The sequence below is a fragment of the Amphiura filiformis genome, chromosome 7, assembly GCF_039555335.1.
Source record: "Amphiura filiformis chromosome 7, Afil_fr2py, whole genome shotgun sequence".
Lineage (NCBI taxonomy): Eukaryota > Metazoa > Echinodermata > Ophiuroidea > Amphilepidida > Amphiuridae > Amphiura > Amphiura filiformis.
In genome coordinates this window covers 7,929,267-7,952,345 of record NC_092634.1, presented here as the reverse complement: position 1 = coordinate 7,952,345, position 23,079 = coordinate 7,929,267, and the positions used below count along the sequence as shown (strand labels likewise).

The 23,079-nt window shown below is 38.3% G+C and overlaps 1 protein-coding gene across 1 annotated transcript; it reads right to left on the bottom strand.

Annotated features, from left to right (window-relative positions):
- Window positions 1-227: 227 nt before the first annotated feature.
- On the bottom strand, window positions 228-16,016 carry LOC140157605 (metabotropic glutamate receptor 2-like). The gene is given in 7 exon segments (XM_072180845.1): window positions 228-716; window positions 7,192-7,201; window positions 10,104-10,371; window positions 10,374-10,485; window positions 11,039-11,274; window positions 13,822-14,628; window positions 15,983-16,016. Coding segments are annotated over 7 exon segments (1,956 nt in total).
- Window positions 16,017-23,079: the final 7,063 nt, after the last annotated feature.

Below are 23,079 nucleotides of genomic sequence, written 5' to 3'. Positions count from 1 at the left end.
CGATTCTGATCGGAGTATACTGACTCCATATGGACAATGTAGACGGGTTTTGAAATTTGATCTTCGGATTTCTCTAATGTCCTAAATGTTATGCATGAATGCAAGGAACACATCAAGTGTCCGAAAGGTCTTGTGAAGTGTTCATCTGGGCACATTTTCTACAACAAAATAATAAGATACCGAACAAACAGAGATCTACAAAATTAACACATTCATGTAATCCTATGCTAGTCTCTCTCAATGTGCGCTTCAACCATAGTAACTTTTCCATTTCCATATACTTTTTTGTTCAAATTCTCATCAGTAGGCATATTTTTGTGCTCTGTAGGCGGCGATTCATCATCGTAATCACCCTGTCCTGAATCTTTGTCGCACACGTCAACTTTATTAGATACACGGAATCTATCAATAACACTACCAGTGCTCCTGACCGACTTTCTGCTGCTAACACTTGTATTGGAGCTAGCGCGAGATCGAGTTTGTGGAGCTTTGAGTGTTTCTTTTGCTACTGTTTTCTCCGGAATAGGTTCTTGTTGATGAGTAGGGGGACTGGAAGGTACCCCGGAAGAACTGTTCGTAGCGTTACGGACGGCATCATCCGGTTCAGGGGTGAAACCTGCATTTGCATTGCCATACGCATCCGTCATTTCTTGTGTGACAGCCATAGAAAGTCGACCCGTATTGGCTCTCATCCTAGTTTGTGTAAAAATATTCATCTCATCCAAATCAACATGTTAGTGCAGATTTGGCAGTTTTATATATATTTCTCAAGATAAGTGGAGGTTCCTTGCATTCGCACTCCCCCTGGTTGTACGCCTTAAATAGCGCCCTCGCTTTCTGGCGTAATTTGCTTCTAATATGGAGGACTTGTGAATCTCGGAACATCTACAATTCTTCTACCTGTTTGATTTTATTTGGATCAATATTTGCATGATTACGAACAAATGAGGCTGCTAATCATAAGGATTAATAACTCAGCTATGTTATGGATGTTTGCTTGGTAAGATTTACACTGTATTAAAGACACAAAGAAACTTTATTCATCTCGTCAGGCAGTGAGTCTTGGAGTCCGGTCAGGTAAACTTCTGTACGTAAACAAGGGATCCATGTAAAAACAGCGTTTGGAAGCCGTAGAAACTAGTACCAATTCATCGTCCTCAGTAGCGTATTAGGCGTTACATTTAAGTAGAAGAATTAAGGATATCAAAGTCAAGATATTAAAGAAGCCTAGGAAGAAAGAAGCGTCCGTCAAGGTCAAGTTTACAGCGTAAACAATAAGTGTAAACATTGAAAACTTTTGAGTGTCAATTTGTCACGATGTCACGCAAAATCGCCCCACTGCAAATACGCACCGCATGGACACGGTCACATGTTTAGTCACCTGATCAACGATCGCAAAGGGTGCAAGAAGCGATTTCATAAGGAGATCGAATGGTGAAAGAAAACTAAGAACAAAAAATCAAATAAACTGATTGCAGAACAGAAAATAACTGTTTTAATCATGACAACTGAGAAAAATATAGTAGATGAAGTTGACCTAAGGGAAAGAGCATCAATCAAATCCCATGTATCGGCCAAATCTCACGTATCAGCCAAATCACATGTTACTCGCTCATCCAATACAAGCAAAATTTCCTTGAAATTGAAGCAAAGTGCACAAGCTAAAGAAATTGAGTTGGCAGCACGATTAAAGATAACAAAGGAACATGATTTGTTGGAAGAAAGAAAGAGAGAGTTACAGAATAAATTGAATGAAGAAGAGGCTAAGTTGGCAGAAGATGAGGGTTTGAGAAAGGCACAGGAAATAATAAGAAATAGCCAGGAGCAAGCAGCACGAATCAGACGGCAACTAGAGATAGAGAATGAGCAGCATAAATTGACCAGAAGGCAGGAACAAATAAAATTAGAAGGAGAATACAATGCTGCGAAAGAAGTAAATTGCTTATACCAGCAACAAGGAGGTTCTGTAGTCGAAGGTGATGCATCGTCACTGATGATTTCGATGGAAGTGAACTCTAAAGATAGCGTCAGAAAATGGCTGGATAGGTACCACAATACCAGTAAGCTAGATGACGATAGGAGAGAAAATACCTCACATGACATGACCGGTCAGCAAACTTTGCAGCCAAGTACCAAGGTACCAACTCAAATCCTAGAGGGTATAAAGACTATGTATCCTGCTCCAAGTCAAGCAGTTACTACAGGGCCAGCTTCAAGTCAAGCGCATGAATATGGTGCTACAACAGAAAGGATTCCATTTAACATGGTAAGTAAACAGACTACGCAGCCAAGTAGCTCTACAGCTCCAGATCATATAGACATGTTTGGTGCTGCAAGAGAGAGTATCCCAAGACAACAAACTATTCAGCCAAGTAGGCCTACAGAAAGCATCAAGGTACCTGGATCTAATACATTTCAAGTAGGTACCACCATGGGCCCAGCTCCAAATTACATTGGTATGCATGGTGTTAAAGGCGAAACAATATTACACAACTCAGCTTGTCAACAACCGTGGCATGCAAGTGGTGACACAGAGTACCAGCTATGGCACCAGAATTATTCAGTTCATCAGCCAACCTACCAGTATCATAGCAAACAGCAAGTTCCTACTCCTAAGTTAGTAGATCAGCGTTTTCAACCCAGCCAAACTCTACATCACAAGGAAAACATCCTAGCTCGTTCACCGGTGCAGAATGTCAACGTATCAAGTTCATTAGATGTTGATGAGACGGAGCAGGATAGTGAGAAAGATTATAAAGACACTATTGCAGGGGTGGTGAAACGACAAGGTGATCTGACAGAGTTGTTACTAGAGCAGAACTTGAAAACTAAGCTACCAAGACACACCATAACGCCTTACAATGGTGACCCACTAGAATACGCATCATTCACACGGGCGTTTGAATTCATTATCGAAAACAATACTCCCAGTGATCAAGAAAAGCTGTATCATTTAGAAAAATCAACCACAGGTGAAGCCAAGAGTCTGGTCAAAAGCTGCCACCACCTTAAACCAGAAGAAGGGTTCAAAGAAGCCAAAAGACTTTTAAAGAAAAACTTTGGGAACAAGCACAAGATAGCGGAGGCAGTTATGCAAAGAGCATATAATTGGCCAGAGGTAAAGGCTGAGGACGCGGGTGCGTTGAAGGAGTTTGCTCTGTTCATAAAGGAGACGGAGGTGATGATGGAGGGACTGGACTTCATGAGTGAATTGGAACATAACAGCACTATCAGGATGCTAAGTAAGAAAATGCCGTACTTTCTGAGAAGAAAATGGCGCAGCAAGACTGATGAAATACTAGAGGAGAAAGATCGCCGGGTAACTTTCAGAGACCTGGTGCAATTCGTAGAGAAAGAAGCACGCATCTTGAACAATCCAGCATTTGGAAACCTAAAGGATGACACAGGTGTTAGAAGACCACAAAAACAAGGAAAGCCAGCTGTGAAGAAAAACTCCTTTGCTATAAATACTCAGCAATTGAGTAAGCCATGCAGCCACTGTGAAGGTGATCACACTCTTGAAGACTGTAACAAGCTACTGGAGATGAGTGTAGGTGAAAGACTGAAGTGTTTGAGAAAACTAGGAGTGTGTTTCGGGTGTCTGAAAAAAGCTACACATATGAGCAAGGATTGCACGAAGAAGTTAACTTGTAAAAAATGCAAGAAATCTCACCCAACTGTATTGCACATACAGAACAAAGCTAAGCAATATGCACAAAATGCTGGACAAAATGCAAGTGCAACCAATCAACCAACCAAAGATACCAGTAAAGGCAATGTGATGTGTGGTCTTACTGGCGCCGGAAAGATGTCATCAAACTCGTCGCCATTACTTGTACCAGTCTTGGTACATTCAAGAGAGACTGGAATTACAGTGGAAACAATTGCATTCATGGACGACGGAAGTGATGCTGTCTTCATTTCAGAAGAACTTCAGCGACAGCTAAATGCAAAGGGAAAGACCACAAGGTTGGAAATTCAGACCATAAATGATGACAACCTGACAGACAGTGTAATACTCAGTGGCCTTGAGCTTTCAGACATGAATAGAGAGAACATAATAACACTCCCAGAAGCATTCACAACTAAGCATATTCCAGCTAATCCACAGCAATTGATTGAACCAGAGGACATTGCACAATGGAAGTACTTGCAAGAAGTAAAACTTGCTCCGAAGCCAAGCAACATGCAAGTGGGAATCCTAATTGGAAACAACATTCCAAAGGCTACAGAGCCTCTGAAGGTCATAAATAGCCAACAGGAAGGTCCTTATGCATGCTACACTCCAATAGGATGGATTGTGTATGGAATCCATAAGTCTGTCAACTCAACAGCAGGTATATCAGTGAACAGAATAGCAGTGCAAGAAAGCATTGACAGTCAACTAGTGAAACTCTATAATCATGACTTTCAGGAGAGCCTAGCTGATGACATGCCAGAGAAGAGCATGAAGGATAAGCAGTTTCTGGCAAATGTTGAAGAAACCATAAAGTTCACTGACCATGGACAGTATGAAATAGGCCTGCCACTTGATGACAAAGAAGTTACTTTTCCAAATAATAAGGTTCAGGCAGAAGTCAGAGCTGCACACCTTAAGAGAAAACTATCCAAGAATCAGACCTTCTACACAGATTACAAGACGACAGTCAATGACATGATCCAGAAAGGCTACGCAGAGAGAGTACCGGTGGAAGAGTTGGAAGGCTCACCTGGAAGAACGTGGTACATACCACATCATGGCGTGATTCACCCCAGGAAGAACAAGCTCCGTGTTGTGTATGACTGCGCAGCAACTTATAAGGGCTTTTCATTGAACAAAGAGCTATTGCAAGGCCCTGACCTCACAAGCAATCTGCATGGAGTTGTTATGCGATTCAGGCAGGAGCCAGTGGCTTTAATGGGTGACATAGAAGCCATGTTCCATCAAGTGGAAGTATCCAGGAAAGACCGTGATCTCCTACGTTTCCTATGGTGGCAGGAAGGTGATATTGAAAGACCAGTGGAAGAATACCGGATGTGTGTTCACCCCTTTGGTGCCACCTCTTCACCGGCGATTGCAAACTTCGCCCTAAGGAGAACAGCAGAAGCAGCAAGTTCTCAGTATAGTCAAGAAGTGATCGACACCATGTTGCATAACTTCTACGTGGATGACTGCCTACGGTCGGTGCCCACAGAGTCAGAAGCAGTAAGTCTTGTCAAGGACCTACAAGAAGTTTGCAGAAGTGGAGGTTTCCGACTCACTAAGTGGTTGAGTAACAGCCGTGAAGTCCTAAAGACTGTACCTCCTGCAGAAAGAGCCAAAGACATTAGAAGCCTAGATCTAAGTCAAGATCCTTTGCCACCAGACAGAGCACTTGGAATGAAATGGAAAGTTGAGAGTGATACCTTTGGGTACTCCATTGATCTCCAGGAGAAACCTCCAACAAGGAGAGGAATATTATCAACCGTTAGTTCGGTGTATGACCCACTGGGTTTGATTGCACCGGTTATTCCGCCAGCAAAACACATATTACAGAGCTTGTGTCAGCAGAAACTAGGTTGGGACCAGCCTATTCCATGTGACTACCTGATTAGATGGCAAAAATGGCTTCAAGAAATACCAAAGATGACAGAATTTGAAGTAGACAGATGCCTAAAGCCCCCACACACTGTAAAGGCACAATGGCACCACTTTTGTGATGCCAGTGAAGTGGAGTTACAGCACAGTCACATACCTGAAGACAGTGACTGAAGATGACAAAGTACATTGCTCACTGGTGATGAGTAAATCAAGAGTGGCTCCTCTTAAGAAAATCTCAATTCCTAGGCTGGAGTTGACATCGGCCACCGTTGCTGTCAAAGTGAACCAGATGATACATAAGGAATTGGACGTTGGCGTTCCTACTGAGACATTCTTCTGGACTGATAGTATGACCGTACTGAGATATATCAATAACAGCTCAGCAAGATTTCACACATTCGTGGCTAACAGAGTAGCAGTGATACACGATGGATCAGAACCATCACAGTGGAGGTATGTTAACACAGCCTTAAATCCTGCCGACGAATGTTCTCGAGGAATGTCAGTGGAGAATTTCCTAAGGAATACAAGATGGATCCAAGGCCCTGATTTCCTATATGGCCCTGAAAGTGAATGGCCTAAGAATGCTGAAAGTCCTGGGGATACAGACATGGACCTCACAGATGATCCTGAGGTTAAGAAGAAGCTTAAAGTTGCTACAGTGCACACTGAAGAATCTGCAGATATTCTGAATAAGTTAATTGAGCACTACTCTTCTTGGTATCGTCTTAGACTGGCTATCACCTGGATTCTCAGAGTTAAGAAACATTTGCTCCAGAAAGTCAAAGACAAGAGAAAGGGACAACTACCAGAACATCCCTGTCAAGAACATCAACAAGACGAAGAAAGCACCAATGCAGGTGTATCTACTGAAGACAACAAAGAACCAGACATCACTATTGGTCGCCCAACTCTGACTGATCTTCAAGATGCAGAGAAAGCTGTTATAAAGTACATTCAGCGAAGAGCCTTTCATGAAGAACTAAAGACCATAAGCCAGCTACCAGGGGATCAGATAGTCCAGAAGGACCAGAGTATGAGACCTGTTCATAGTGTGAAGAAGACAAGTCCATTATCTAAGCTAAATCCGGTCTTGATCGATGGCGTGTTGAGAGTGGGTGGCCGGTTGTCCAGATCAGCCCTGCCCGACGAAACTAAGTTTCCTGTAATACTTCCACAAGGGTCATACGTGACACAGTTGATTCTAGAAGAGATTCATCGCTGTACAGGTCATAGTGGCAGAAGTCACATGCTTGCATGCCTTTACAAGAAGTACTGGGTTATTGCAGCTAACTCAGCAGCCAGGAAGATAGTACACAAATGTGTAACTTGTAGAAAGAACAAAGCTAAACCTGGAATGCAGATGATGGCAGACTTACCATCTGAAAGACTAATGCCAGACGACCCCCCGTTTACTAGAGTAGGCCTAGACTACTTTGGGCCTTTTGAAGTCAAGAGAGGAAGATGTCTAGTGAAGAGATACGGTGTCGTGTTTACATGCCTATCTACAAGAGCCATTCATTTGGAGAAGGCAGATTCTTTAGACACAGATAGCTGTATAAACGCAATTCGAAGGTTCGTTTCCCGCAGAGGACAAGCAAATGAACTAATATCGGCGGACGCCGGGTAACTTCGTTGGCGCTGCAAGAGAGTTAAGAGCCGAAATACATAAGTGGAATGAAGCAAAGATCCAGGATTACTTGCTGCAGAATGGAATCAATTGGAAGTTCAACCCACCGGCAGCATCACACTTCGGCGGAATTTGGGAGAGACAAATTCGCACGGTGAGGAAGATAATGATGTCGATAATGCAGCAACAGCCACTTACTGATGAAAGCCTGAGCACCTTCTTTTGTGAAGTTGAGGCGATAATCAACTCAAGGCCTATCACCACAGTGTCAGGCGACCCTGGTGATTTGGAACCGTTAACACCAAATCATCTGTTGCTTCTCAGGGGATAGCCAATGTTGCCACCCATCTTAGCCAGCGAAACCGGTCCCTATGCAAGAAAGAGATGGAAGCAGGTACAATACCTCGCGGATATTTTCTGGAAGCGGTGGAGTCAAGAATATCTGTGCCTTCTCCAGAAAAGACAGAAATGGGTTCGTCCAACAGAGAACTTCAAGGTTGGGGATATTGTGATAATTGTTGAAAGTTCCAGAACAAGAAACTCATGGCAGCTTGGAAGAGTCATCGCAGCTATGCCAGGAAATGATGGACTAGTTCGACAGGTGCAAGTAAAGACCGCCTCTTCAACATTAGTACGTCCAATCAGCAAACTCTGCTTACTAGTGGAATCTGAAAGTAAAGAGATAGATATGATTCAAGAACCGGTGAACGGCCCAGCCTAGTGCAAGGTTCACGGCGAGGACTGATCTGCCCCTCGTGGTGCATCCCAAACCTTTTTCGCACTTTGTATGTAACTAGCAAAACCAATGAAGAAAACAAGAAAATTAGACTTTGCAGTTGGTGATTTCAATGAGATAATTACATGTATGGTGCAATCAGTGCCCTACACTGTACATGTGGACTAGTGAAAGGTCACAGCTGTTATCATTGAATTTTGTGACATTTAAGGCTTGTACTGCAACTTCCAGTGCCTACATTGTACAGACTTACTACAATGTTACAGCACGATGCAAGTCCAACTAGTCAGGCTCTGTTAGAAGTTTGGGTGCGTCAGCAGATCAGCAAAGTCAGATGTGGAAACTACCTTCTGCTACGCATGAAGATTTCAGAAGTTTGGGTGCGTCAGCAGATCAGCAAAGTCAGATGTGGAAACTACCTTCTGCTACGCATGAAGATTTCAGAAGTTTGGGTGTGTCCACAGATCAGCGAAGTTAAGTCAGATGAGGAATCTACCCTCTGTGTGACGCATGAAGATTCAAGGAAGGTTTCTATTTTTATGACATTTTGAGAGACTACAGTACCTCTTTAAGTTCCAGTAATTGTGTGAATTTAATTGTACTGGATAACTCATAGGTACCCATGGATAGCACATCTTATGGACACTGAATACAGTGAAACAATATTAATGTGGCCAGTGGGGATTCTACTGTTATTTGTGTATCATTTATAAGGTATTCCCAAAGCTCACAATGGATGCAGTAGTTTTCATGCACCACCAGGATGATGTGTAATTCGCGGGCTTCCCTTGTAAGTTGCGTTACAGCATTCTGTGTTGCTTGGAATCTGCTGCGGGCATTGATCATTTGTGAATTTATAATTTGCTTTGGTGTGATAAGTTTGTGGCCACAAGTTCTCCCATATTGCCACTTTGTGTGAAAGACTGCCAGCCTATTAAATTTTTTGAGGAAATATTGTGTGCACATTAGCACGAGCAAAATGGTTTGTAAAATGCTATTCTGATTGCAGGGAACAGCCAGCTCTAAAGAATGTTGTGCTCATTTCTCTGTGTTTGTGTGTTAATTAACACACCTTTTTGGCAATTTTCAGGGTTTGCTGTTGTTTCAGCTAGCCCAGCATCATTCTAAGTTAGACCTTGCTGTTGCCTACCTCACTTGATAATGTAAGCTCATGATTGTACTATTGTAGTCAACTTTGTAATTCATGATTCATGTAATGTTGCTTTAGTTTACTAGACATGTGCTCGGTCACAGTAAGAAAGTCACTTATTGTCACAAATACTTTGGTTTCAAAGTCAAGTTTATTTTGGTATTTTGATGTACATGTACAGTTCACTTAAAACAAGTGATCATATTTCACTTAGGTATGCTCATTTGGCATAGAGCACTTCAATTAAGGTTCCAAATTGAGGTTCCAACATCACTTCTAGGTTAATGGAAGCCAGTAATTGTTAGTTTATACTAGCTTATTGTATAATAGTTCAAAGTTCATGAAAGTTTTGTATTAAGTTTATATACAGACCAGTGTCAACAAATGTTCGTACACATTGTAATTCACATTGATTATAGTTAGTTCAAATTTATTGAATTTTGTTAGTTGAAAGATTATTGTGGTGTATGAGATCAAACTTAGAACTGAAGTTAAGGATGGTTGGTAAAGCATCAAATCAGCACTATATTGTTCCAATCTTTGGTAATTGTGCTCTAGGTGTCACAATTAGGCGCCGGAATGTTAGTGCAGATTTGGCAGTTTTATATATATTTCTCAAGATAAGTGGAGGTTCCTTGCATTCGCACTCCCCCTGGTTGTACGCCTTAAATAGCGCCCTCGCTTTCTGGCGTAATTTGCTTCTAATATGGAGGACTTGTGAATCTCGGAACATCTACAATTCTTCTACCTGTTTGATTTTATTTGGATCAATATTTGCATGATTACGAACAAATGAGGCTGCTAATCATAAGGATTAATAACTCAGCTATGTTATGGATGTTTGCTTGGTAAGATTTACACTGTATTAAAGACACAAAGAAACTTTATTCATCTCGTCAGGCAGTGAGTCTTGGAGTCCGGTCAGGTAAACTTCTGTACGTAAACAAGGGATCCATGTAAAAACAGCGTTTGGAAGCCGTAGAAACTAGTACCAATTCATCGTCCTCAGTAGCGTATTAGGCGTTACACAACAAAATATATTGCATAGAGTTTGACTATGTACAGACAGACTAATGTTACAGATGCATTGACGATTAAACCAAGGGAGGAGTAACTCGCCTGGTAATACGCCTCACGCGCCGTAAAATAGATCGGCGAAAACGTCATGAAAACAATAAACGTACAAAACGCGCAAAATGCGATGAAGCGTGTTTCGTTGTAATTTTCTGGTAGTTTCCTCGTGAGAAAAGCAAATATACAGCATATAGAGACGATGACGATGTTCCATACCAGATAGTTTCTGCGTCACTTAGATTACAAGTAAGCTGTAGATTTCTGGTGTTTTCTTGTGGGCTTTGTATCTTGACTTGTGGCGGCTCAAGTATCATAAAGATTGTTGTCCAAAAGATCTGAAATAATAAAGAGTACAGAAGTAGAACCATTGGACAAATGTATTAAGAATGTAGTTTTAATATATAAATTTATCCCTCGCCTAAAATTACTCTGATTATATTTTTAAAAATCGGAGTAATTTTAGGCGAGGGATAAATTTATGTTATACTATGAACAAGACGTACCAAATCATCATGCCACATACAGCAGCAGTCATGTCCGGACATTTGAAAACAATTTCGCCCGGGAATTCCGCTTGCTAATCAAATTAATAATCGTATGTCGTACTTTGTTTGTGTTGCATTTATATCTGTTCTACGCATCAAGAATACGGAAAATCTATTCTGTTTCGTCTAATAATTGTAAACATATTCTATACTTGATTATAACCTGGAGTATGAAAATTTCATGTTGTATTTAGCAGTAGCTCTGTAGTACATCTTTAATGGTAACCCAGAATGGTAACTATAGCCGATAACCAAACGCGTTAAGTACCACCCCTATTTGTTTCTCTTACTACTACACTTATTCTGTTTATCTTTATAGTAATGTGAGTAACCCTAGATTTACCGGTATTCCTGTTATGGCTAGAGTAACAACTACTTGAAAGGTCGAGCTTATAAACTTAGGCCTCCTTGCTGTCTTCATGCTAGCCCGGAAGATCCTGAAAAGACGAACTGTCTTTGTTGCCAAGGAAACGTAAATAAGAGATGTAGCAATTGGTTGGCCGAGGCGACGCATTACGCAGACTCCGGTACTTGGAGACACACCGAAGAGTAATGCTGTGATGTATGACATCATAATACCTGAAACAAGAGAATAATAAGTAAACATAATGAAATATTAAGAGAGAATAATAATAAAATTAGAATAATATTGATTTTTTTTTATAAAATGTCATTTGTCTATGGATCTTCGGTATCCAGTGATACCAATATAGGTACATAGTCATTTTTGATGATCGACCCACATTGATGTACGATTAGCTTTAGTCGTTTGGGCGTAAACACAAATGTGTTTTTGTCCCGGATGAAAACCCTCAGAGATGAACAGCCCTCCTGCGACTACTAGGGTTATAATAACACTGGTATTGTCATTTCTATTTGTCGGTTTAATTTGAACTTGCATTGATTAAGTTTACTTTCATTCAAATATGAGAGAAGGTTATTTGCAGCAAGAAACAATCGTGTTGCAACTTGGCCGATACTTGACAACTTTCAATTACAAACGAGTAGCTGTCAAAGTCCAGCCTTGATATTTTAAATAAAAACTTGGTTTAAGTTGGTTATAATTTTGTTTAAGAGAGGAAGAGGGCGATTTCTTTGCGGGGTGAGCTAGCAAACCTATTTATTTGAGGGGTTTAACTTTCCCACCTCCTACAAAGACTACCCTGTTATAAAGCTTCATATCAATGAATTATCTAATTCAGTTAAATTAAGATTTGGAACGCAAGTCATGTATTCTATTCAATTTCCATTGATAGAAATTATTTAAGCTGAAGAAATGTTTTATATTATAGTGATTATGGGTGCTTTCTGCGACATACTTTGCATTTTAGACAACATTCACATATACAAATAATGTACATTTTGCCTTCGTACTTTGAATTTCATTTGATTTTATATTGTGTTACGATTTATGAGGCCCAAACTAAAATAAAATAAATACTGAATTTAAATGAGTAATTGTTGTTTTTAAGCACTACCGCGTGCTCTGAAATCAGCTACTTGACAAAACCCAGTTAAGCATAGTACAGCAAATGGTCCTTGACACACAGTCGTATCTAGAGAAGCAGGCGAACAGAAAAATACCTTAACGCGCCCGCCCGAAGAAGTATGTCGTATGGGATTAAGCAGGAAAAGGCACTCGATAGTCTCTCGATGTTGGCTTGTCTTTCCTCAAGCATTTTGGCCTATCATTTGCCAACACATGGGATTGGAATATACCTGTACCTTGTGTGATAGTTGTGTAATGTTGAATACATCGCACATAGAATTGTGCTCACATTGGATTAAAGCATTTCATACTTAAAACACTCAGATACCCGATGTAATAACTATGAAACTCGCCAAGTCATTTCAAAACAATACCTCTATGTAACCGCCAGATATACAAAATGGGCCAAAGTAATGCGGCAGAGAAAACACACTTCAGTCTCGACAAATTTATACTGAGAAAGGATTAAATGGAATGTTGGACCGAAACATTTGATTGAAAATCGAAAATTGTGCGAAACTTGATGTTGTGATTAACAACACGCACTATTTGCTTATTCCCGATTACAGATAATTGCAGAACAAAATTAGTCAAATAAAACATTAATTAAGGGGAGTAATAATGTGAACAAAGTGTAGAATGATAACCTTTAGTTAGCCTAAGGGGCACTGTAATTGTTTCAGAAAAAGTATAAAGTAGAAAAGTGGCAACAATGAAAGACTAATGAAAATAGAATTTAGGTAAGAAAAGAATAACATATCGTTTTACACTTAAAGTTGCTAAGGCACCAGAAACAAAATTTGTTTGATCTTTGGATCGAACATTGATTTTGATTCGATGCTTGTTATTTATGAAGTAATCAATCAGAATTAATGCTAAATTTATATTGGTCAATATTGCTACAGGCAAAAATTACTATATTCACAATTAACAATATAAATTGATTGATTTAATTTGGATCAATGGTCGATCAAAAGACCGAACTAATTTGTTTCTGGTCCCTAAACGTAAAGAAAAGTCTCTCAAAAACAACTTGAGCACAAAATATACAGAAATATTAAAAATAGTTTTTAATTAAACGAATGTTAATAAACTTGAATTAGTGCCACATGAGTTTCTCCCCACGTATATAATATTGTGATTATAGTAACAATTCTCTGTCACTGTCAAATGTCCTAGACTGGCATGGAAACATTCTAAGAGTTTGTAATTTTTGTATCATCCCCAATGGCATGTCATACTTAAAGCATACGCGATAGCATAGTAGACTTTCGTATCTTCGGGTATCCTGCTAAAACTCATTTTTACAATGCGCAAAACTTTTGCCATATCTCTGATAGAGCTAATAATTCACGTGTACTTCTATACATTTTCAAAACAAATGAAAATAATAAAAATGTGCAGACTAGTGCCGAATTATCAATATTTGGCTTCACCCAAATTTGGTTTTGGCACATTCAATTTACATAACAAATACTTTCCCTGCCTTTTTCTGTTGTTGTTGTTGCTTGGTCAAACGTCGGTCTTTGGAGGCAACGCAAAATGTTTATTTTGGTTTATTTGTAGGCCTACATTAAGAAAAAAAAAGCATTTAAATATGAAAAAATCTAAATTGATGATTTACAGACTAAACTTACCAGCAAATATAATGTAGGAGAGTTCTCTACTTGAAGCCTTGATAAGTGGAGTCTCCTGGTTATGGACGTATAGGCCAATAATAAACAATGTCACCACTATACCAAATGTTGCAAAACAAATGATGGCAATAGCCCAGGCCTCTTCTTGGACTCGGAATTCTGGATTAATGGGCACACACTCAGTAAAGTTTTCATTAGGCCAGCCATATATTTCATTCTCAGATTCCAGACATGTTTGACATTCTGTACCATTATTTATCACAATTTCATAATCGCTGCACTTCGTACAGGTCCAGCAACACGGATTATCAGGGTTCACATTCCGTCTTTCACCAATGCCACATGGATCACTGCATACCGATTTGGGTATCCCAGTCAGGTTATCCCGGGGGTGCTCATCATATAAGTACCATGGGACGTCTTCTTTGATAACAGTTTCGCTATTTTCACTTTCATCCCATTTTCCAACAGTTACAAATGTGTAATTATTTTCACCAATTTGTTGAAAGTTTTTGATCGAATAACGTCCTGGTGAATCCCCATTTGCTAAAAAACTAACATTTCCATTGGCAGGACTCATAAACGACGTCGCCAACAAATATTCTAGTAAAAGTTCAGTGCCGTTTGACTCGATTGCAGGACATAATCCTGTGGTACCATTAGGGCAAAGGTCACGGAGCATGCTATCGAGAGCATATGCAAATGTCAAGACACTATCTATTACAAGTGTTTCATGCGACGATTCATCCGAATCTAACCCCGCAATGAGTCCCGGGGCGTTACAATCTGGTCTTGATGCAGAGATGTCTGTAAAGGTACAATAATTTGGTGTAATGCTGTAAGAATTCAGGAAGCCAAGGGTTGTCACTGTTGAGTGGCGTCAAAGATCGGAAATAATCGTTGAATTTCGGAAGCGTACCCGAGGAAGGGACCACAGTGAAAGAACCTGCAGAGGAGAGATGCAAAAACATAGAAAGAATTAAACTTTGTTATTTGTAATTTTGGCAAGTATACATAGATGTTGACATCGCACTTACCATTATTTCAGATGTATTCTCATGTCGATGACACAATTTATTTAATAACAAAATGTAATAAAAAGTATTAGATTAGGAATTGTTCTGCTGAGAAACTCTTCATTATATGAATACTGGCAATATTATATTGTCGTCTTGGTTGTTGTCAAAACAAGCGCCAGGCAGCGACAGCGACGAGCGTGGAAACTTGCTTGTAGTGTAGATCCAATTTTAGAAAAGCCCCGCAAAAAAAGTAAGGACAAATGAAATACAAAAAGCTTAAATATTTGGATGATAATTTCATTGGCTGATGAATAACTATTGATTATTCATATTCTCTACCTTGATTGATTGGAATAAGAGAAGTGCTTAAGTATCCAGTTCGTAGCATGCCCATTTCTTTACCGTATTGTGTTACGCGGACTAATTATAGTCTTTATTTCCGATTGTTTTATTTGGACATATCGCAGAGAATCCATAACAATTCGGGAAATTTATATTTCGAAATAGTAATTGGTAGAATATTTCTACAACGTGTGATATGATCAACATTTCGATTGCCACATTCATTTGTCAGCACTCGACATTGCTTCCCTATCACTGCTTGTCAGTGAGCATCATGTTAGGACATCCAATTAATCGTAATACCAGTGGTCAGGAGTAAACTCTTGCACCAAGAGGACATAATCTCTGTTGATTAACAAGGTTCCAGTGGCAACGTTGGTTTATCCGATTAAAAGGTGAAACATGTTGTCAAAAATAATAAGTTCCAACTTTTTCTAGATAAACATGATAAACATACGCCTGGAGTTCTAAACTATTTTTGGAATGCGACCAAATTTCGCGTCAGAGCATTTGCATCCATGTGTCTTTGTGGGTTTTTAATTAATAATCCTAGAAATCTTCAAATGTCCATAATTTTGTGATTCACTGGCTGAGATATTCTTGTTTACGCAGATTTATCAAATATAAGCATTTTACTTGTGGTAGCAAAATCTTTAATGAAACAAAAAATCTCGTTTTCATGTGCAGATACACCTTTTGATACGTGAGTTACGTGACTAGGCATTTCATCATCCGACTGAAACATTCCTTCACATATCAAAATAATGTTATCACAAGTATTGCTGACAGCCGTGACTTACTCTTCCAATGTGTCTTGCTAATCAACTTAAGCATTACTCCAGGGAACATGAAATACTCAAATCATGCCCGAGTCACAGATACAGATGATTAATGCTATCGCTGAAAACTGAATCATTTTGAAATGTTGAATTAATCCAGCAATTTGTGAACAAAATAATGATGGCTCGGAGACGTGGAGACATTTAATGGGATCTCGTATATTCTTGCCGAGAAACGTTTATATTTTTATGATAACGTCAGCGTAACATTTAATGTACAGGTAAACTCCTTGAGAGTTAAATACATTTAATAGACGTGAGAGCAATCATTTCTGTTCAAATGGCACAAGTGGCCCTCTCCAAATTGAAAAAATAAATAAAAAAACTCGTGTCTTGGACAAAAACTTATCAAATTACAATAAGGACGATGACCAAATATCTGTGCTTAAACACTCTATTTTTGCAACAGTGGACTGAAATAAGCGGTATATTGAGTGGCAGATAGTTGAGATATAATGTATGTAGTTAGGACTAAAGCTCTGCCTGAATAGGTAGTCGTTACTTCGAGTTTCATGCCTAAAGGGAATCGTCAGACGACACGATGAAATGCTTTGGAGGGACTACCATCTCTTGGGAACGTGATTGAGTATACATTCCATGATGTCAATACAGCCACAGTCTATCGCAGAGTCAGTATGTATATCGGATGTAAACAAATTCAAAGATCAGACCTTTCAGAATTGGTAGTCGTTACTCTGAGTTTAATGCCGAAAATGCAATCGTCAGATTGTAGTCTCTCCAAAGCATTTCATCGTGTTGTTTGATGATTTCCTTTTAGGCATGAATAAAAAGTTGTTATATTTGTTTATATTCATTCCGACTAAATCCCTGCCTAACCTTGCTGATTACACGATGCAACCTTATTTCACCAACTTATACACAAACTTGAATGACAAAGAAGAGCATTTAAAAATGTACATAGACTTTTTTGTCAACTGCAACGTCAATGAGAATTAATTTGTTACGCTGTAATACGCCGGTACCATCCTCTCGATCGTCGCAAAAGGAAAATGCACCTAAAGGCTTGCACATAATTAACTATAGATCATTGCCATCATTTTATGGATACTATTTGCCGCTTTTGTATCAATATTACATAAGCACAGGTACTACAGTAAATAAATTCTTTGAACTGCCAACGCAATTAATTCAATAAATATTGGACATTGTAAGTGAAATGGAATCTAATTTACAGTAGCTTTTCATCACCCAAAAGAAATTTATTAGAACCTGCACTAATTCAATCTGGGTAGAACATACGACCCCATTATTTCTCTCTTTAAACAAATTAAAAATCCGTGACATTTATTTCCTATCATAATTATTATTATTATTATCATCATCAATATTATTATTATTGTTATTTTCATTATTATGTATATTTGTGAGAACTTGTATGTTTGAGATGGAATCAAAAGTAAATGAATCTGAATCTGAAAATGCTAGGCTAGAATGGCAATTAGTTTGCTGTTGGCTATTAACTCGCGTCTTATTATTGCTTTCTAAATTTTGTCTTACATGAGATAAATAATATGATGAGTTTCTTTATAACAATGCAAATAGTCCAGTCGCTAATTGTATGATTTTGACATTAGAGAGTCACTAGATTCGCTCTTCCTAAAACTAACTTTTTTTTAAATCGGATTATTCAATTTAAACCTCGTTGGACAAATAACATCTTTGTGACTTGTTTCCGTGGCAATCATATTACGCGGATTTAGTAATCAACTTTGTCATTGAGTTTATAGCAGATAAAGAGAGTGTACATAGTTACAACATCCCACAAAGCAACGCGCGTGTCTACAGGTAGACAATATCCACTGTTTAAATTGAGTGTGATGACATTAATGGATGCTCTATTCATTGGGTACCAGTGGTTAAAATCCGCGATGAAATAATTATATTTTGGATGCAAACGTCATGCTAAAACATAATGGAAAATATTTTACATGCCTTAATAAAATTTCCATGGCATTCCTACATGTAATCACGCTAATATATCTGTATTTCATCTTAGGACGGCTTTGTGAAAACAGTGCCTGCTTGTTTCAATTAGATGGAATGTTTATAGGCGGTAGTCTTTTCAATAACTCTTGTAGATCAATAACTCTTGTAGACCATCCTCGCTTGGTAGGCAGTGGCGACGCCACGGGGGGAGGGGAAATGGCCCCAGTCAAAACTCTTGGTCCCCCTGTTGCCCCAAGAAAAAACCCAAAATTACACAAATTTCAACTGGATTTATGTGAAGGTACGTGTTTTCAAACCCTCTCTACCTCCCTCTTTCCATCTCATCCTGCCCCTCCCTCTTCTCTCTCTCCCTCCTCCTCTCCCTCTCCCTCTCTCCGCTCCTCTTTCTCTCTTTCATTTTCGCTCATTCGATTTAATTTTACACTATTTTATTTTAAGGTTGGGCTCATCTGACGTAAATTAATTGATGGAAAATTAACAATCGGGCATCAAGCACGTATGAAAAGCAACAACAAAACAAAGAAACACAATAGTGTTATTTTCTTGGATCGGTTCTTTGTTTATTTCAAATCAGTGGTTTACAATCACAAGATTTGGCAAGTTATAATACTACAGGTACAAAAATAACATTTTATAATTTACAAGTGTCATGGCTACATTTTGTCGCTTAATTGAGTTGAATTCTTTTGAATGTAGCTTTGTAATATACTCAATGTTACTCGTCAATGTCGTTGAGACATTCTATTCATTTTCTATCCATATCGTACTGTATAGTATACTCATTTCATTTTTAATTAGTGTTTTGGATACTATAGAGGCAAATGTGTATCACAGTAGGCTGTATCAAAATGATTGGTACCCATCAATGCCATCAGCATTGGATACTCTTGAATTTCATTGGATTTACAGTTTTATCATATTAATAGCATTCACGTATAAATAAGGTAGCTCCCATGTTGCATTTTGATGTGGCAGTCTTGTCCACAATCATATCAGGTATATATTATATTGACATCGTACACACAAGAGTCTTTATATAACTGGCATTATTATCATATTTGATTGGATTTATATTATGTAAATAAATAAATAAGTAACTTTCATAATCACAGCAAACACAATATTCAATGGCCATTTTGAACAACGTTACGTTTCTGTTATCCATAAGTATTAACTACCAAATGACACCATCAAGACAATGAATGTTCATCACTTGCACATCTCAGAATTAAATTTACTGGTTCTTATTAGAAAAAGGCTTTTTTGTGAACTAACATGTCAACTTTGATGGGACATTGGTGTGATACAATCGAGTCACCCACATTTAATCAATTAGCCTAAAAGTGGATGAGAAGCGGCATTTTTGTTTAGCAGCAACAATGCTCAAAGCCTGTGATTAATTAATATCAGGTCCTTCTATGAATAAGACTTCATTTCCAACAATGATATTAGAACAAAATAATACATTAAAGTCAGATTTAAAACCTGTGTAACCGAGGATGTAGGCATTGACGCTGCTCCAATTTCCTTTGAAGCAGTATGATAAAGAAGTACCATTACGTGCAACATTATGCATTAACATTCGGAAGACATGTGAAATAAATTGGAAAAATAAAGTGCCAATACATCATGTGCATTATCGACATTAACATCCATTAACAACATTTATTTTCATTTTAGACTTTTTATAGTCTATATTTTCTTCATTTCAGCTTAATTTAGCAGTTGTCATGGTTGTGTGCAAATTCCTATTACTATTAGATACGTTGTAATAAAACATGATTTTAAACATTTGTATATTACTTTTCTCTGAGGGCTTGCAGCAAAATTGATATTTTATCTTCCTTGGTATGGGTTTGTGGCTAGTAGTCAGGTAATGATGATGATATGATGATGATGATGATGACGACGACGACGACGACGACGACGATGATGATAATGATGACGATGACGACGACGATGATGATGATGATGATGATGATGATGATGATGATGATGATGATGATGATGAACAAATCAAATCAAATCAAAGATGATAATGATGACGAAGACGATGATGATGATGATGATGATGATGATGATGATAAATACACAAACGAAAAAGAGGAACAAACATGCCTAGCATGTAATTCTATTTTTAACATGGAAAAATTTGACCTCTTATCTACTCGCAAACTGAGATTATGCATATCTTATCTCTTCAATAAACATTGTAAAAGTCGATTTGGCCTTGGCACGGGCCCTTGCTGTAAATATGTCACATGTTGTTCGGATTATAAAGACACAGTTTGTTGACCCTATAATGTTTGTGCACTCATAAATTGACCTCTGAGTGTATTGGGTATAAATGCATGTCCTTCTATAACAACAGGTTAACTTTCTTGTTGAATGGAGGCCTCGAGGTCACTGAACTGTGTATTTGAAGATGATGTATTTTTTGGGTCATAGCACACGTGTTAAGCAAAAACATATACTGTGACTGATACCAATTAGAAACGTGCTCTTTGTTTAAACATTGCAAGTAACATGAGTGGTAAACATTAATGTTTCATATTGCTTGCAACCCCCCCCCCCCCCCCCAAAGCAATGTTGGAGCCAATACTAGACCAATTGTCCGTTCCTGTCTCAGTATCAAAACAACATTGACTGGTGGGTGCGGGAGGGGGGTTGAGTATTTCATACTAAATTAAATCCCTTATCACTGCCATCATCGTCACCATCACGACTCTAATAATCATCTGACATTAGTTGTATTATCCATCATCATCATCATCATCATCATCATCATCATCATCATCGTCATCATTATCATGATCATCATCGTCGTCGTCGTCGTCGTCATCATCATCATCATATCATCATCATTACCTGACTACTAGCCACAAACCCATACCAAGGAAAATAAAATATCAATTTTGTTGCAAGCCCTCAGAGAAAAGAAATATACAAATGTTTAAAATCATGTTTTATTACAACGTATCTAATAGTAATAGGAATTTGCACACAACCATGACAACTGCTAAATTAAGCTGAAATGAAGAAAATATAGACTGTAAAAAAGTCTAAAATGAAAATAAATGTTGTTCATTATCATCGTGATCAGTACCAAGGGCCTCAAAATACATGTACTATGGATTGATTTTAAAATCACTTTGATTAAATCGTGCTTATACTTCACCCAGGGGCACGTGAGAATTGAGATAGGTCATGCATGACTTAGTTTTTGTATTCTTTACACGATAATGTGAACAAATTGGAAAGGTTTTTGCTTAAAAATTGGGTCTATTTTTAGGCGTACTTACAAAGCCTCATAACTTCCACCTAGTAATTTCATGACTTGGTACTAATCAAAGTGTAGAATTCTCAGTACAAAGGCAAAAGAGTCACAACGCCATTATTCTCATCGACACCTGCTCCTGAAATTAATTGCGTAATGAGCAATACAATGGCATAATTAATTGATTAAACCCAGTTCTGTCATTCGAAGGAAATAGAGTGCTAGGTTTATCAGCTGCAATACAAATGATCAACATGTGCCAACTAGGAATGCATTAAAAATTTACTGTGCTTTTAATACGTTGATTTACATCAACATTTACATCAACATTTTTAAATATAAACTTTTGCGAAACCGATAATTACTATAGTTTAATAAATTATTAAGGGTCGGATTTACCACAGTGCCAGATGAGCCTGTGCCGGGGTTCAAGATCTAGGTAGTCAAATTTGAGAGCATGACAGAAGTAAAATTAAAACAAAACTTAAAACAAAACAAAAAAGAAAAGGAAAGCGGAAAAATATAGTGACGTACTTTGGAATACGATATAGGTTACAAGGGTGGGTTGCGGGCTAGACATAGAGCCGCATAGTCAGGGGCCCAAAATTTTAGCCTGATCGAGGGTCCTGAAAAAGTAAACCCGGCCTTCTTTGTATCTATAATATGTCCGTCTTGCTAGTACTCAAATAATATAAACGAGACCCAAGAATCAGGTGATTCTAGCAGCCATTTACATGTAAAGTAGGTTGCTTTTTAAAGAGTACACTGAAATGTTGAAAAACGTTAAGAGTCCCACGTTACATCGCATGGTAAAAATTGTAAAGAAACTGAACAAAAAGGTGTTGTTCAACGATGTATTTAATATAAAATAATTCACTGACGTTTCGTACAAAAGTACTTTATCAAAGTGATGAAATAGAGAATGTCTGCGAGCGCGGAAAACAAATATGAGAAACGCGATGTTAAAAGGTGCGTACTAGAAATGGCGCAACACGCAAATTAAAGCAGCGCGAGCATACGCGATCGCAGACAAACTCTAGATATTAAATGAAATGCAAAGAAAGAGGAAGAGAGAGATGAAAATGAAGGAAGAAAGTGAAGAATGAAAAAGAAAGAGAAAAGAAAGAAAGAAAGGAGGAAAGAAAAGGAAGGAAAAAGAAAGAAAGAAATAAAGAAAGAAAAAAGAAAAGGAAAGAATGAAAGTAGGCCTATGAAAGAAAGAAAATAAGATAAGAAAGAAAGAAAGAAAAAGAAAGAAAGAAAGAAAGAAAGAAAGGAGGAAAAGGAAAAGAGAAGAAAGAAATAAAGAAAGGAAAAAGAACTAAAAAGGAATGGAAATAAAGAAAGTAGGTCTATGAAAGAAAGAAAGAAAAACGAAAGAAAGGATGAAAGAAAGAAAGAAGAAGAGGAAGAAGGAGAGAAAGAAAGAAGGAAGGAAGGAAAGAAAGAAAATGAGAAAACACAGGAAATTAATACAAAAAACTGCTATAATTGAGAGAATGAAGATCTACCAAATGAGTAGGGCGTGACCAAAAGGAAATTAAAGTTTGAATGCAGAAAATTGGACATTAAGTCCGATGCTATCAGGGCCAGCAAGGGTGCCGTAATGGTATATAGTATGTTGTTCCTTCAACCAACGCTGGTGATCTGAACCTGAGGTTTGGAGAAGGCCAGTGACTCTGAGATCAGACGGAATATGGGGAATCTCGTTGTAGTGGCGTGTGATGGGCGTGTCACGGTTGTTTTTGGTAGCATACCGCAGGTGCTCTACAAATCTGTCCCCAAGGCGACGCTTGGTTTCTCCAATATATAC